Raw genomic sequence first — 15,907 nt, forward strand, 5'->3', positions numbered from 1 at the left:
TCAAGTTTGCTACTTTAATAATCTTTATTATTATTATTATTATTATTATTATCATTATATTTTTACAAAATAGAGAAAAGGAGAACAAGAAATAATATACAGGAGATGTCCAGAGTAATATGTGTGAAATTATCTGAGTTGGATATAGCTGAAATATCATTTTTCATCACTGTAAAAAAACATCATTTTGTATTTACACTTTATGACGCCTTAGTACTACAAAAGATTTTTTTTTATAATGCCAGACAGCAACATAAACCAATGTCTGAAACTAAAATCAATCGTCAGAGAACCGAGGCATGATCCTTTATCTCCTTGTGTGCTTGATTACCATCTGTAGCTGCCCCAGTTTGTTTGGTATCTTTTTCCCAGCGCATCCACAGCAACGTTCAAACAAACCCCACCCCGTCCACTCGGGCCGCCGTGATCCTGAAAACAGGCGCACAGTCCGTGGTTAACACGGGCGCTGATTGGCTGCCACCCTTTCACGTTCAGAGAGATTGTCAGTCAGCTGGAGCTCGAGGAAAATAACAGTTGCTTGTTTTTATCTGTCGGGGGTTTTGAACCTGACATATTTTGTCGTTGCGTTTATGATACATTCAAGTCGCCGCTGCAAAGCATCCGATACGTTCTTTTACAGAGAGGAAGGCGAGAATGTAGCGTAGTTATCGCACACCTTTTTTAAACGATAGGTAAGTAAGCTAACATTAGCTGATGTTGAATTGGTTACTTAGCAAGCAAGCTAATTAGCTAGCTGTCGTTATTGTAGTTATTGTAGTAGCCGAACCATACAGTAATTCGAGATTATCTGCTGGCTCTTCCTTGTATTTTATGTATTTTCTCGCTTTAAGTCAGGTGGCAATAACTTATGTTGGCTTCCTAGCTTAGCTCCCTGCTAGCCCAGTTGGTTAGCAACAGTCACTAAGCTACCCCTTCCACCTATTTGTCTCCAAGGTGACGGCGGATGTTGCTCCATCCAGCCCATCACCCCGGGTCTCTCTCTCCGTCTGCTTTCAGGGCGGACTGTCAGCTCCTGTCGCCCGTTTCGAGACAAGCCTGGAACTTGCCCCGTTGTGTTGTCCGGAGCGTCGTGTTGTGGATGACTGAGCTGACGGCGCTCCGTGTCTGTGGCCGCCCGGCGGGCCGATGCTAGGAGCGTGGAACACGTAGCGGTGTGGGTCGGCGAGGAGATGTCAGAGCGGGGATGCCTCGTCTTGGAGACAGTGTTGTAGTCGAGGGTATACACGCGTGTACACAGTATACCTCCCTCTCTGACTCGGCGTATAGACTAGCGGACCAACTTTTCAGCCTAACTAGCAGTGACACGTATATGGATGGTGGGGTCGCAGTATGCCCACCCCCTCAACTACCACCACACCACTGGCTGGAGGGAGTAGCAGCACCGGAGGAGAAGAGGGGCCCATGTCTGCCACCCCCACCTCTTCCATCGGCTCCTCTTTCCGGTTCGTCCCGGCTTTCTGCCTGGGCGTGGCGGCAGCAGTAGTGTTTCAGCTGGCCTGGGGAGGCCTGACTCTCACCTCTTTCTTCTTGAAGTTGTTCATCTATGTGTCCTTCGCCCTGCTGTGTTTCCTGGCTGGGAGCTTTGTTCTGCTAGTCAGGAAGAGTCCCCTCAAAGTCAGCTGCTTTCACAGAAACAGGAGGCAGTCAGCTGTACGGCTGGAGTTCTTCAACAGGCTCATGGTAAGACACTCTTATTATTACTCACATGTAGTACTCTGGCACCAGCCCCCTGTGATGTGTTATATTAGCATGACACCAACCACTGGAGTTCATTGATGGAGAGAAAAACTGCCATGTTCTCCTATTATCTGATGGCACCTCTGCCAGATCTAACCTTTATTCCAACAGACTGGAGTGCACACAACACCAACAAAATGTTGAACACGTTTCCATTTTTGCATCCCTAACTGTCCCCTTTTGCTCCCCTCAACTGCTTCACCTCCCTCAATTTCCCCCCTCCCCTTCCCCATCTTTCCCCCTTCTCTCTCCCTTCTCTCATCTTCTCTCCCTGCCCCCGGATCCTCACTGTGCTGTTCTATAATAGATGAGGTGGAGTCATGCTGCTGGATTTAGACACACTTATACACACACAAACATGCACACACATAGGGGGATTTATTCTTCAAGGAAAGTGATTGTGTCCTTGCAGCCGGCTGGTGGTTTGCCTTAACAGGCAGCTGCCCAGCGGCTGCCTTTCAGCAAGTGTTTGTTTGCTGCCGTGTGCTGTTGACTTATTGATGTTGACAGTGGAGGGATATTGTCACAAGCATTTGTCCGGTCGACATGTTGTATGAGCTGTGACAAATTTGGGCCGCCTTGTTTTGTAAGAATTTTAGGCTTGTTAGCCACACAGCTCTCAATCTTCTCTTCCGTCTCTTCCTGTTGTTGCCCAATATGTCCTGATTTTACGCCGTCGTCAACATCTGTGTCGTGAAGAGAAGAGATGTGATCTGATGCGCTTGTTGTTTTTCAGGCCCGTTTCTTGGTGCCAGTTCAGGAGTCGAGCCAGAGCAAGAGGGTGGTGGTGTCGCACAATGTGGACAAAGCCCTGAAGGAAGGTAATGGGATCACCTTTTGCCTAAGAGATTTTCCAAGGTGTTTTAAGACCATCTTATATCCACATTCACGCTAATACATTTGGAAACTGTGAGAGTAGTTTCGGATCATTGTGTAAAAGTTAGCTGCGGACATTGAAACATCGAAACAACACAAAAACATGCATGTACCACTCAGCCCGCAGTGTTACCGTTACTGCTAAGTGTTCTTTGTGTTACCATTTCTGAAGTGTTTCTTGTTCTTTACACAGCAAGCATGGAGAGCAAAGTGCACCAGCTAATCAGGCTTCTTAAATTGAATCATGTGACTGATGTTTGCTGCTCACACTATAACAATAAAATGTACAGGACCTTTATTTGCATTCATATATACAAGAATATAGGTTTGAATTTATCACCAAAACACTACATATTCAACGAACTAAATAATTCAACATGTCACAATATTTAATATTATTATGTTAATATCATTTTACGTGTATGTATGTTCATATCATGTAAAAAATGATACCAGTTTTATCATGTACAATATGACACCTCCACTGCTTTTGGAAAAATCCCACAATGCAATGCTTGCCTTTTAAGTGAAGTCACAGTTATGCAACACTACATTTGACAGTGTTTATGCCAAATGGTGACAATTAGGTGTCAAAAATCTCCCAATTTAGAGAATAATGTTTAAACATCCCACAAAAAAATCTGTCCGGGTGTCTTGGCTGGAGTGTTGAGGCCCTTCACGAAATGTTTCTGACACTCTTGGAAAAAACTTGCAACTTCTGTTTTTGAGAAAACTGCTGACTAGTGGAGCTCTGTTTCTGTCAGCCACCATGGCCTGTCAGTGATCCCTACCACTCATACTGGATTACAACAGTAGAACGTCCTGGTCATAATGTCCCCACACACACACACACACACACAGGCACAGTCAGTTGAACTGTGTGTCTGGCTGCCAAGTAACAGATGGTTCCAGGATTTACTCCATGGGCGTGTATTTGCACATGCTCCCGTGTGTGTTTTTTGGTCGTAGTGTGCTCCGACTTTATGATGACATTATTAAGCTCACAGTCACCGGCTGTGTCAGTTATTTAGATGCACAGTGTTTCTGTGTCAGTTTTGTGTTAGTGCCCAATTCTTTGATTCAAATCAAGCACTCAAGTTCAGAGCATTAGCTTCGCAGGGGAGCTATCATTGTTATTAGCTTAGCTTTATTGTTGTAAGAATAGCCCATAAAAGTAAAAGAAAACGGTGCCTGATATTGATCTTGACAGGTGATATTTCAGTAAAATGATTTGGACTGACAATTGAGAAATGGAATTGATCTACCAATGTAAAATTTGCACTTTAACTTTCTATCCATCCTCTCATCTGTAAATCTGATTTCTGAACCACTGACCCTTTTCAGGGTCACGGTGGCTGGAGGCTACACACACTCAAGAGGTCGCCAGTCCATCACAGGCCTAACTCATACAGACAGCCAAATGCATTCTCACCTACAGGCAGCAGAGTCACCAGTTCACCTAACCTGCCTGTCTGTGGACTGTGGGAGGAGGGATAAAACCAGACAAAAGGGAGAACGTGCAGAACCCTTTTGTATGGTTTAAATGAAAAGGGCACTGATATATATATACCTGCCAAACCTGTTTTTATGTGAGAGAAGAAGGTATATACTGCACATAGTGACATGTGACAGTCTTAGATCAGATCAGATTCATCAAAACCCCCTTGACTTGCCATGACCCTGGTGTCTCATGTGATACCACTGTCGGTTATTAGAGTAAAGATGTAAAGATCTCTTCAAGTTCATACAGTTGGAAGGCTAAAAGACGGTTCTTTTAGTTAATAGATCAGAGAAGGAAACATTGATTTGATTCACATCTATGGCGCTTCACTTTAGTTACGATTCAAAGGGGGGGGGGAGTACCATACTCTTTCATTCAAAGCAAATGTGAATTAGTGCCATCAGTATGCAGTTATTACAGCATTAATGTACATTTCACTGTCGAATTTCCCTTTAAATGCATGAATAGTGCTGTTACTTTCAACAGTTCCATATGCTACTTTACTTCTTGGCTTATAAGTAACATCCACTTGCAGCCGTGGAAAGCTACAACAATATGTGGAGAAATGATGAAATTCACCGTTACCCTGCACAGGATAAGTGCATATAGAAAATGGATGGATGGAGGGACAATGCTTCCTCCACCTTTCAAATGCTGCACCAGTGTTAACCTGTGTTTTGAGGAAATGAAACCTGGTGCAATACCCACACAGTGAGTAATTCAGGTGGCCTGGGAGATTAGAGCATTCACATTGAAAACAGAGCCGCAATCTCAGCCACCATTTGGTAACAGTGGACCGGCATTGATCAGCAACACTTGTTGGTGCAGACAGTGATTGTCATTCTTCTGGAAAAACAAAATACCTATATTGTAATTCTTTCTCGTTCTGTCTTTCCCCAGTATTTGACTATGCCTACAGGGACTACATCTTGTCCTGGTACATCCCTTTGAGTCGGGATGAGGGTCAGTTGTACTCCATGCTGTCAGAGGACTGGTGGCAGATGATTGGACAACTGAGATCCAGGCTTGCTGACATCGACCTTGTCAACGTGGTGTGTTATGACACCATCCGAATCCTACACTCGCACTTCACTGACCTCAAGGCTGCATCTGCAAGGTACACAAACACACACACACACACACAGAATTGTAAATAGTTGCATTAGCTTACTCAGTGCTTGGGTGTCTCGAGTGAAATAATGTGTTCATACAGCACAGCATTCTGTTGATTGACAGGAAATATGTTTCAGCTTTCATTTGTTCCTGGAAAGACTTCCCATCCCAACAGCGTCCATACCCACCATCATTTTATGTGTGCATATGGGGTGAAATTATGGCTACTCAGTCCAGCGTAAATAACACTAAAATCCTCCACTCACTTCCTTCATCTCCAGGCAGCATCTGCCAGGTGCACTTTACAGACAGAGTGATGATTCACACATCATCTGGTTTCATTATCCTGGCAAGTCAGGCGAGACTTATGATTTGATCACACCACAGAGATGCCCCCCCCCCCCCCCCCATCCTCAGTAGCTCAGGAACGAAGCAGCAGAGCAGCAGTGTGTTTTGCTCAGACAACTTTTAGGAGGAGACACAGCTGAAGTATGAATAACAATGGCAGTGCTGGCTGTGTCCATGGAGTTGCATCTCGTATGATATCATCTGACACCTAGCTCTGCCAGAGTAGCGTTTCAAATCCCTGTGTCTCTCTCTCTCTGTGTGTGTGTGTCCAGACCAGAGGAGTGTGCTCGGCCGTTTCCTCTCCATCCCTGTTTGGTCAGTCCGGACTCAGAGCTGGCCTTCCTCCGCTGTGTAGCCAGAATACTGCTGCTATGTCTGCTGCCACAAAAGGATGCCAAGTCACATACACTTCGCTGCTGCCTCACAGAAGTCATCACTACTAAAGGTACTGTGAGTGTGCGCCTGTGTTCTTGCCACTGTAGTTATCAGAAGTTACGGGTATGCCGTGATGGGAGAATAAATAAATGGACTGAAGTTGATTTGAAATCACCTTGTTCAGGACATCCCAAATTACAAGTTAGTGAATCCTTTTCACGGTAGACTTTTTGATATTACAGCAGGAGAAGCACAGGGGTAATTAATAAGAGTACTAATAAGGGGGCGCCCCGGTAGCCCCTTTGCTGCATCACTATCCAATAAAAGCAAAAAAAAGTACATGTACAGTCACTTCATTCAGGGTTCGTACAAAGTCTTTAAAGTCTTAAAACTATTCTGTCAGTTATTCTCCATGTATATTGACCTTTTTATATGTGTTGGTACGTGTCTGTGTGCTCCAGTGTTGAAGCCTTTGGTAGAAGTGCTGAGCGATCCAGACTCCATAAACCGGATGCTGTTGTCTCAGCTGGAGCAGAGGGAGCAGCAGGCCGAGCAGCAGAAGAAAGCCTACACCTACGCTGCCTCCTACGAAGACTTCATCAAACTCATATCAACTTCTGCTGATGTCAATTTCCTCAAACAACTCAGGCATGGCACCAACAGCACGCGCACAAACACACACACACACACACACACACACACACACACACCTGTGCTGCCTTATTAAATGGAGACTATCCTGTACTGACATAGACCTCTTTAAATGAAGCATACTGTGTGTGTATATATATATATATATATATATATATATATATATATATATATATATATACACACACACACACACAAACATGTTAACCAGACTGTGTTAACCCACCGGTCTATTTGCTCCTGTGGGGTTACCATGGGAACAGACAGTGTCTCTGCGGCAATATACTGGATCTAAACGCAGGGGAGATATGATACTGCTGTATTGTCTTGTTAGTTTGAGAAATAATGGCTCAACGCTGACTTGTTGCTGATATATTCGATCAATTCTGTAAACAAAGATTGGGTTACCTCCATGTTTACATACTGTATTATATGCTGTTCTTGCTTTAGAATGACAGCACATGTAACATGTTCTCATTGTGTCACGTCATGCTATATTTATATCTTGTTTACTTCAGTGGTATTCTGTTTATTCATCCTAAGACAGCCCATTTTGATTTTATTGATGGATTCAGACAGCTGATTGAAATTGAACATCCGTCTGTCTCTCCCTGCAGGTATCAGATAGTGGTAGAGATTATTCATGCCACCACCATCAGCAGCCTGCCTCAGCTCAAGAAGCAGAAAGGTACAGAGACACTACAGTTCACCCTATGACAGAAAGAATGTGGGGATTTAAGCATTGTGGTGCAATTTTAAATCCACTGCAGCTAAACAGCTAGTTGATCTGCTGTTAATACACCATGCTGGGAAGTATTCATTATAGTGACTAAAGCAGTTGTACAATTCTCCACTTTGTTGCTGCAACAACTCTGAAGGTCCCTTGTATAGAGCCGGGTGGTCAGGTCTGACGTGACCTTTGAGCTGTGTCAGTCACTTGGCGAGGTGGCCTTTAGGCACCGAGTTTACCCTCACGTCAAAGTAGGTTAACGAAAACTGAACCTGAGCGTTAAGGTTCAAGTGACGTGTAACAAGACTAAGAATTGAGCTAAATGCTAATGCTAATGCAATGACAATGTCAACATGCTGATGTTTAGCAGGTATAATGTTTACCATGTTCACCATCTTATATTGATGTATGAGCATGCTAACATTTGCAAATTAGCACTTAACAAAAAGTACAACAAAGGGTACTGGTAAAAAAAAAAAAAAAATGTTGACCTATATAGCACTAGATGAAAAGTCACGGGACCATCGAAATTACTGTCATCCTGAAGACAACATGAATGTCACTTCACGCATTCATCCATGGAGCCATGCCGCTAACGTGGCTAAAACCAAACAAAGACCTGACAGTGAAAATCAGTTGTTGGACATTGGACAAATGAATAGAGCCGGCATAACTGAATCTGTGACTTCACTCTCTGTCACAATTTACTTGTTTCTTGTTCGCAAATGATGTTTTTCAATTACTGTATTGCTTTCTGTGCTTACGTTGGGATTTCAGATTTACAAAACTTGCCTGAAAGTGTGTAACACAAGATTAGCAATGTCTACTACGTAATCCACATCGGGTGATTGTCTCGTTCTGTATTACTGTGTGACCAAAGATGGCTCAGACTTTTCTGCCAACCACTGCTTTCCCTTTCCCTTCTCTCCTAGAGCGAAAAGGTAAAGAGTCAGCAGCCATGAAGGCAGACCTGCTCAGGGCCAGAGATACGAAACGATATATCAATCAGCTGACTGTTGCTAAGAAACAATGTGAGAAACGGATCCGCCTACTCGGCGGGCCAAACTATGAGAATAACGAGGAAGGAGGGGCTGATGACAGCGATGAGCCTCAAAGTCAGAAGGTAAGACTGTGGTCTGTGATGGAAAAGAAGCTTGAGAAACTTGTGTCAAGTTGCCAAATGATTTTAGTTTTTGGAACATAAATATGATATGATATTGAGAGTTTGAATGATATATTCTTTGTAAGGAGCATGGCATTAGACTTTGCTTGAGGGTTTGTGCTCGGGTTAAAGCGTGCTCCGCATGGCTGATGTTTTATCATTTTCTCTCATCCCCTCACATCCAGATTCTCCAGTTTGATGACATCATGGGTAATCCAAGTTACAGGGAGCATTTCAGAGTTTACATGGAGAGAGTTGACAAGAGAGCTCTGATAAGCTTCTGGGAACTGGTGGAAACCCTGAAAACTGCCAACAAGGTGACGTGTACACAAATTCCAGAGGGCTTAGCCCAACACTGCTCATAGTATATGGTATTATGGAAGTGGGGATATAGTCATGAGTGACAGTGTTTTCCTACTAACTGAAGTAGTGTGCTTTTCCAGTGCTGGGCCGAGGTGTTGTTTTCACACAACAATGCAAAATGTTGGTACTGTTGTTCCAAGTGGATGTTTCTGTACTGCGATATTAGTGCTATAGCAAAGCACATTAATGCAGTGTAAAAAGTGCACGAGTAACTGGTTATGTGTTTGTGACAGAATGAGGTGCCCCAAATCGTTGGGAAAATCTACCAGAAGTTCTTTGTGGAGAGCAGGGAGATTCCTGTGGAAAAGTTTCTCCTTAAGGAGATCCAACAGAGTCTGGTGGGGAACAGAGGAACGCAAGTCTTTGTTAGACTACAGGAACAGGTAACTGCTGTTTTTGCTACGAACTAACTTAACTAACTGCAGCCAAAGTGGAGGGAAGGGACTTGTAGCTTTCCTTATTAAAGGTGCTCAGAGGTGCAATAACAACGGTATGCTTATGTTCCACAGTGTTAAAGTGTTTTTACAATGACATTTTCTGTTGCTTTCATACATCCTCTAGGTGGCTGAGACGATGAGAGAGCGCTACTATCCCTCCTTCCTGGTTTCTGACCTCTACGATAGGCTGATCAGACGAGACGAGCACCATAGCCAATCACAGTGTAGCACTGAGGAAAAGGAGGAAGGGGTCAGACATAAACAATGTTGTAAAAAAAATCGTTTTTACATTTGTACCTCTGCTATTGCATATTTAAAAATATATATATATTTTTTTTTTTCTGTAGTGTCAGGGTCTAGATGCAGGAGAGGAGGTGTGTGATGAAGGCAGTAAAGGAATCAATGAGCAGGCCAGCTATGCTGCTACGAAACTCCGCCAACTCTACGACAAACTGGAATACAAGAGACAGGCCCTGGGCTCCATCCAGAATGCACCCAAACCAGACAAAAAGGTAACAAAATACAGGCAAATGTGATAAGACACACCCTGAGGTCAAATCAGAATTCACTCCAAAAGGTCACAGTGGGATAGCATGACACACACAAGCACAAGATCAAAATTAGTGAGTGTGTACATCCAGACCCTTCCGGCATGATGCCCTGAACTTGTCTGCAGTGTGGAGATATTAACGTTAACATTGACATGGAAAAAGTGACAATTAATCTTCGAATAAAGAGCCAATTTTAGCACATCTGATTTGCTTAAAGCCCAAATACCTGCTCTTGTGCATTTTTATACTCTATTGTTTTCGAAGTGGAGTAACATGAACAAATATCCAACAACACTCATGACAGATTTGTGATGCGGTATAAAAACATTACGTTACTTAACTATGATTTGCATGCTAGTTAAAGTCAGTTTCTGTGTGTGTGTGTGTGTGTGTGTGTGTGTGTGTGTGTGTGTGTGTGTGTGTGTGTGTGTGTGTGTGTGTGTGTGTGTGTGTGTGTGTGTGTGTGTGTGTGTGTTTTGCAGATCGTGAGCAAACTAAAGGAAGAGATAGGAACCATGGAGAGAGAACACAGTGAACTCCAGCAACATATCACCAGGACTGACTGGTGGTGTGAAAACCTGGGGCACTGGAGGGCTACTATCACTACTGCTGAGGTAATGTTTATTTTTCTTCACAAACAATAAAGGGCTGATTCTACGAATGCTGAGGAGACAAGCTAGCCATAACTAGCTGGCTGATATGCACTGGAGTGCTCTGATGATGACATCAACATGCTTTTTGGAGGAGCAGAGAATACGTGACGTTGGATTAAAGATGCAGTCACCCAAACCATTTACAGAAGTGTGCAGGGATGCATTTGACCTCATGAACAGCAAAGCCTAGTGGGCCTCCAGTCCACACAGAACGACTACAGTATAGAAGCATTCGTCATTCTTTCAGATGATTTTATGGCCCCAAGAAAACTATATTAGTGCTAAAGTAAGCACATAAAAACACAGCTAAATAGAATATCATGTAATGACAAAGTCTCAAGTCAGTATAAGTAGTGGAAAGACGGGAATCAATACATATCGATGTCAATTTAATACCATCGAACTTTAACCTTGCTACACCTAATGTGCCAGGCATTATTTAGATGTGCATTCATAGTTGTTGTCAATAGATCTGATCAATGAAGCTAATGTTAATGTTGTGTGTGTGTGTGTGTGTGTGTGTGTATTCCAGGCCACAGAGGAAGGTGGCGAGACAGTAGCTTGTTACAGTGTGTGCGTTAGCCTTGTAGAAGGAGAGGAGACGGCCAGCAGTCGCTGGAGCGTCCAGAGGAAACTCACTGAATTCCAGATGCTGCACCGCAAACTCACTGAGGTAACACCGAACGCCAAACCTGCACATGCACGGACACGTTTTCTTTCTGAACGTCAGAAAGCAGTTATCGCCGTGCTTTGTGGTTATACTGCATTACCACTAGTTGAGAAATGTCTGTTGCCTTGCTGTTCCAATGCTTCACCCCCCCCCACCCCCCCCCAGTCTCTATTGATTTGATGATGGATTTAATGCAGACTGCACACCATACAAAGCGGAGACTGAACTTCTACGACTTCCCCACTATACACTATACTATGTTATCTAAAATGGAAGAAACCATTTGGAAATGTAATACAAACGAACTCCGTTTTGGCAATAATGTGGTATATCTGTCATGACTTTGAAATCACATTTCAAACTCTTGTGTGTCTGTCTTTCTCAGTGTTTTCCATCATTGAAGAAACTCCAGTTACCGTCACTCAGTAAACTTCCCTTCAAATCCATCGACCAGAAATTCTTAGACAAGAGCAAAACACAGCTCAATGCCTTCCTCCAGGTAAATATGCAAACGGTACATATTACACTTGACTAATATGACTTTTAACTTGGCAAGAGGATACTTTGGTGCTTCGTGCCTTTTCTACTGTCCGCTGTAATAGTGGGATTGAAAAGTGCTTCTCTTTATACTGACAAGTAAATCCATGTTAACTTAAACGTAATGTCACGCAAATTTAAATGAGAGAATCAGAGAAGATGTTCTGCAGGTACGTGGACTGATTGTGAAAATGAAATTTAAAAAGATGCATATTGAGTCAGCTACAACGCCTGAACACCGTGTGCCGCGATTGAGAGTTCATGAAAACTGGTCACCAAGCGGGCAGAGTAAAAGTAATGGAGAAACAGTTGAAATAGTTTGATAAAATATTGGATAAATGGTTGACATAGGTTCTGACAAAAAGGTTGGGAGCCACTGCATCAGAGAACATCACCCAGCTCTTGCTCAACAATGTTGATGATGACTTCAGCTCTGTGTGTGTGTGTGTGTGTAGCGTCTGCTGACAGATGAGCGATTGTGCCAGTCAGAGGCTCTCTATGCGTTCCTCAGCCCGTCCCCAGAGCACCTCAAGGTAACCAATTTCTCATACTTGCATTTCAAATAAGACAGGGCTACTAATAATATACATATATATTCATTGCGCTGCTTTTATCTCAATACATGATGACACATGCAAGTGAGATTATTGGGTCCCTTGCAAACTCACTTGACAAATACCTATTCTACTGATCCAGATGAGATCATACCTTGCTTTGGCCTATTCGGGCATTGGTAGTATAGTATATTGTAGTGATGATATCCAAGTGACGACATCTTGTTCAATGTTTGAAGGTGATGTCAATCCAGAAGAAATCGTCTTTCTCCCTGGCCTCCTTCCTGGAGAGGCTACCTGGGGATTTCTTCTCCCACACTGAGGTACACATTCACTCACAACTGGGGAAGCGACAGTAAATTGTGGACTGCCCTTGTGCTCTAGCTGCGTCCTCATTTGGACTGCGTGTGCTGTGTGTAATTGTTGTTTACAGGAGGAGGCTGACGATGACAGCGACTTGTCGGACTACGGCGATGAGGCAGACGGGAGGAGGGACGCCCTGGCTGAACCCTGCTTCATGCTCATCGGAGAGATCTTTGAACTCAGAGGAAGTGAGTAATGCACTCGTCGTCTTTTCCACTTTTTATATCAATGTACAAATAAGTCTTACGTGACAAAGACAGAGGCCTATATGAAGAAACTAGAAATGTATCTCTTTGACAAACAATGAGGTTACATCTTTGTCTTTTTGGGACCAAATCATGAATTCTAACTGCATCTGAGTGAAGTTATCTAATCAGTTTCCTTCTCTGTCTGTCTGTCTGCTCAGTGTTTAAGTGGGTGAGGAAGACTCTAATTGCACTAGTCCAGGTGACATTTGGACGCACTATCAACAAGTAAGTTCCAGCAAGTTGGCATTTTAATGAACTATGCCTTTGGGGGCTGTCACATTTTCAAAACAATCCAGTTTTAACAAATAACTAACACATAATTTGTTCGAATCCATTGAATGATGTTCTAAAGTGCTAGAGATTGTAACTATGTGATCACTCGCACTTTTCTGAGATCAGTTGTGAGGGACCGTCTATGCTTTTATCTTAGACAGATCCGGGACACGGTGAACTGGATCTTCTGTGAACAGATGTTGGTGTGTTACATCAGCGTGTTCAGGGACACCTTCTGGCCCGACGGGAAGTTGGCGCCACATGTCAAAGTCCGAACGGACACTGAACGCAGTGAAACTAAGGAACGGGCTCAGCAGAAACTACTTGACAATATCCCAGGTAGCAACTGAAACACATGTTAACATGACCTGTAGATCTTAAACGTATGAATCGTCTGACCTCTTTTACTTTGTTTCAATGTGACCTCTTATATCAGATGCACTAGCAAATCTAGTCGGCCAGCAGAATGCCCGCTATGGAATCATCAAGATCTTCAATGCCCTGCAGGAGGCTAGTGCCAACAAACATCTTCTCTATGTAAGAATGATACATTATTATTATGTTAAATAATATCTTTGACATAAAAACAGATTTCATAGAATTGATTGTATAATATGTAGAGCCTCAAACATGATTATTTTGTCTCACCGTCTCCGTTAGGTATTGATGGAAATGTTACTCAAGGAAGTATGCCCTGAACTCAGCGCAGAGGTGGACAACATCTGAACACACACACACACACACACACACACACACACACGTATCACTTAACACACACACACACACACACACACACACACACACACACACACACACACACACACACACAGTCTTTGGATCTTTATGGCCTCTCTGTAGCTGACCAATCATAAACTGCCAAGCTAGACCGGGAGACGGCCTTCTGGTGAAACCTCAGACAGAAGCTGTGTTGGTCAGAGCTGAGACACATGCTGATTCCTGTCGGTCGAACCTTGCTGTGAAATGATGAAAAGCGGGGCTGACGGCAGACCGAAAGGGGCTGATGTTTGACTTTGTCGTGGTACAGATCTAAACGTGTCTGTCTGAACAGGGAGAAACCTCATAGAGTCTGACTTTGTCCTATTTAGGCAGCAGTCTAACTAGACGGATCACATTTGTAGCCGACAGTCCACATTCACACGAGAACAAATTGTCTTTTTGACATCACTTCTGCTGTGTTTTCTTTTCTTATTTCAACAGCACAGAAACATCAGATCTGCACCACAACAAACTGAAAGGAAACCTTTTGTTCCTGTGTAAATCATGGCGGTCTATAGATCACAGGGCAGAGTAACAGTTTGTGAAAGTACACTACTTGATTGTTTGGTCATCAGTCACAGCTGATAATCTAAAGACCTCAGTTAAATGCAGCAAAGACAGCTGAAGTTGGGATTCTCTGTTGCCCTCCAAAGGCAACCAGCGTGCGTCATGGCCCACGGACCTCTGAACATTCCTCCTACACACAACCTGAGCAACACTTGTGTTCTGTGATTCTTGTTAAGGCTTATAATTGTGCAATATAATGTCATGTAAAAGTCATTGTGATGATTTTATTTATGATTGTTATTGATAGATTTTATTTTTACCAAAAATTGTTTAGAGAGCGTTTATATAAGCAATAAATTGCAAACATAAAAGTTGATGTGGCGTTTTGAATTTTTCTAAAATGGCCTTTGATACTACAAGATTGATTCGATTGAAATATTATCCATATATCCATTATCATTGACACAGGTTGTCCGCTAATCCAGCGCCCGGAAGCTGAAAACACTGAACAGCATAAAATCTAGTTAAAAAAAGTAAAAATGCATTCATTGCACCTCCCTGTTGCGAAAACAATTCCATAAAATATATATATCATACATTTCCCTATTAACTATTCAAGTGTTTTCAGTGGTACTCTGCTGCATTCATATCACATGGGATGAATTTAGTGTTTAAGTGCTGCCCACGAATGGATAGAAAGTGTTCATCCGTGACCCAGTATTTTGAAACTGCTTCTGGAAGTGGTTGAGGCTGAGATTGCAAAAGGTTTTAGGCTTTTAATAGTTTTTTGAATGCACGAACACATGAATGCAACATGTGTTCCCCACAGGGTGGATTGAGTGAGTGAGTGAGTGAGTGAGTGAGTGTGTGTGTGTGTGTGTGTGTGTGTGTGTGTGTGTGTGTGTGTGTGTGTGTGTGTGTGGGGGGGGGGGGGGGTAGGGTTAGGCTGATAAGTCAAGTGTGAGAGTGCACGTCAAAAGACAGGAAGTGTAGCAAAATAAGAGCACAAAATAAGCAGCGTGAGCTTGATTGACATACAGTGAGTGCTGTAGTAGTACAAAAAAGGAAGAGTACACCTTATTGTAAGCCTTAGAAGGGCAATGGAAACGTGGCACTTGACTGAGTATGCCTGCTCATTGTTTGATGGATGGATAGTGTGGACACCAGCCAGTCTCTTCAGTATGGCTTAGCCAAAGGGTTGTCCTACTTCTAGGGGTTCTAGGGTTACTTCTGTATTCCTTAAATGAGATGTGATATTGAACTGTTAATATCTACTATCCTTCTAACAGATAAACACATCAAATGCTTTCAGTGTTGGAGAATTGTATAACCAGCTGAGACATAACAACAGGTGAGCCCAAGGAAACAGTTGTTGCAGCTGGTTTTCTCAAGCGGGGTTTTATTTTGATACTTAAAACCGGAAGTAGTGCAATATTATCATAAACTTGCTGGTGATGTTT

The 15,907-nt window shown here is 43.0% G+C and overlaps 1 protein-coding gene across 1 annotated transcript; it reads left to right on the forward strand.

Moving 5' to 3' along the window:
- The first annotated feature begins 1,350 nt into the window (after positions 1 to 1,350).
- On the forward strand, positions 1,351 to 14,781 carry snx25 (sorting nexin 25). The gene is made up of 21 exons (XM_070913233.1): positions 1,351 to 1,701; positions 2,495 to 2,579; positions 5,036 to 5,252; positions 5,869 to 6,041; positions 6,433 to 6,619; positions 7,240 to 7,310; positions 8,285 to 8,475; positions 8,700 to 8,831; positions 9,111 to 9,260; positions 9,439 to 9,564; positions 9,662 to 9,826; positions 10,348 to 10,479; positions 11,051 to 11,191; positions 11,574 to 11,687; positions 12,181 to 12,258; positions 12,519 to 12,602; positions 12,713 to 12,830; positions 13,049 to 13,115; positions 13,321 to 13,502; positions 13,600 to 13,700; positions 13,824 to 14,781. The coding sequence occupies exons 1-21, from the start codon at positions 1,351 to 1,353 to the stop codon at positions 13,887 to 13,889; spliced, it is 2,931 nt and encodes a 976-aa protein (XP_070769334.1). The 3' UTR covers positions 13,890 to 14,781.
- Positions 14,782 to 15,907: the final 1,126 nt, after the last annotated feature.

This window comes from Enoplosus armatus, chromosome 10, assembly GCF_043641665.1.
Source record: "Enoplosus armatus isolate fEnoArm2 chromosome 10, fEnoArm2.hap1, whole genome shotgun sequence".
NCBI lineage: Eukaryota > Metazoa > Chordata > Actinopteri > Centrarchiformes > Enoplosidae > Enoplosus > Enoplosus armatus.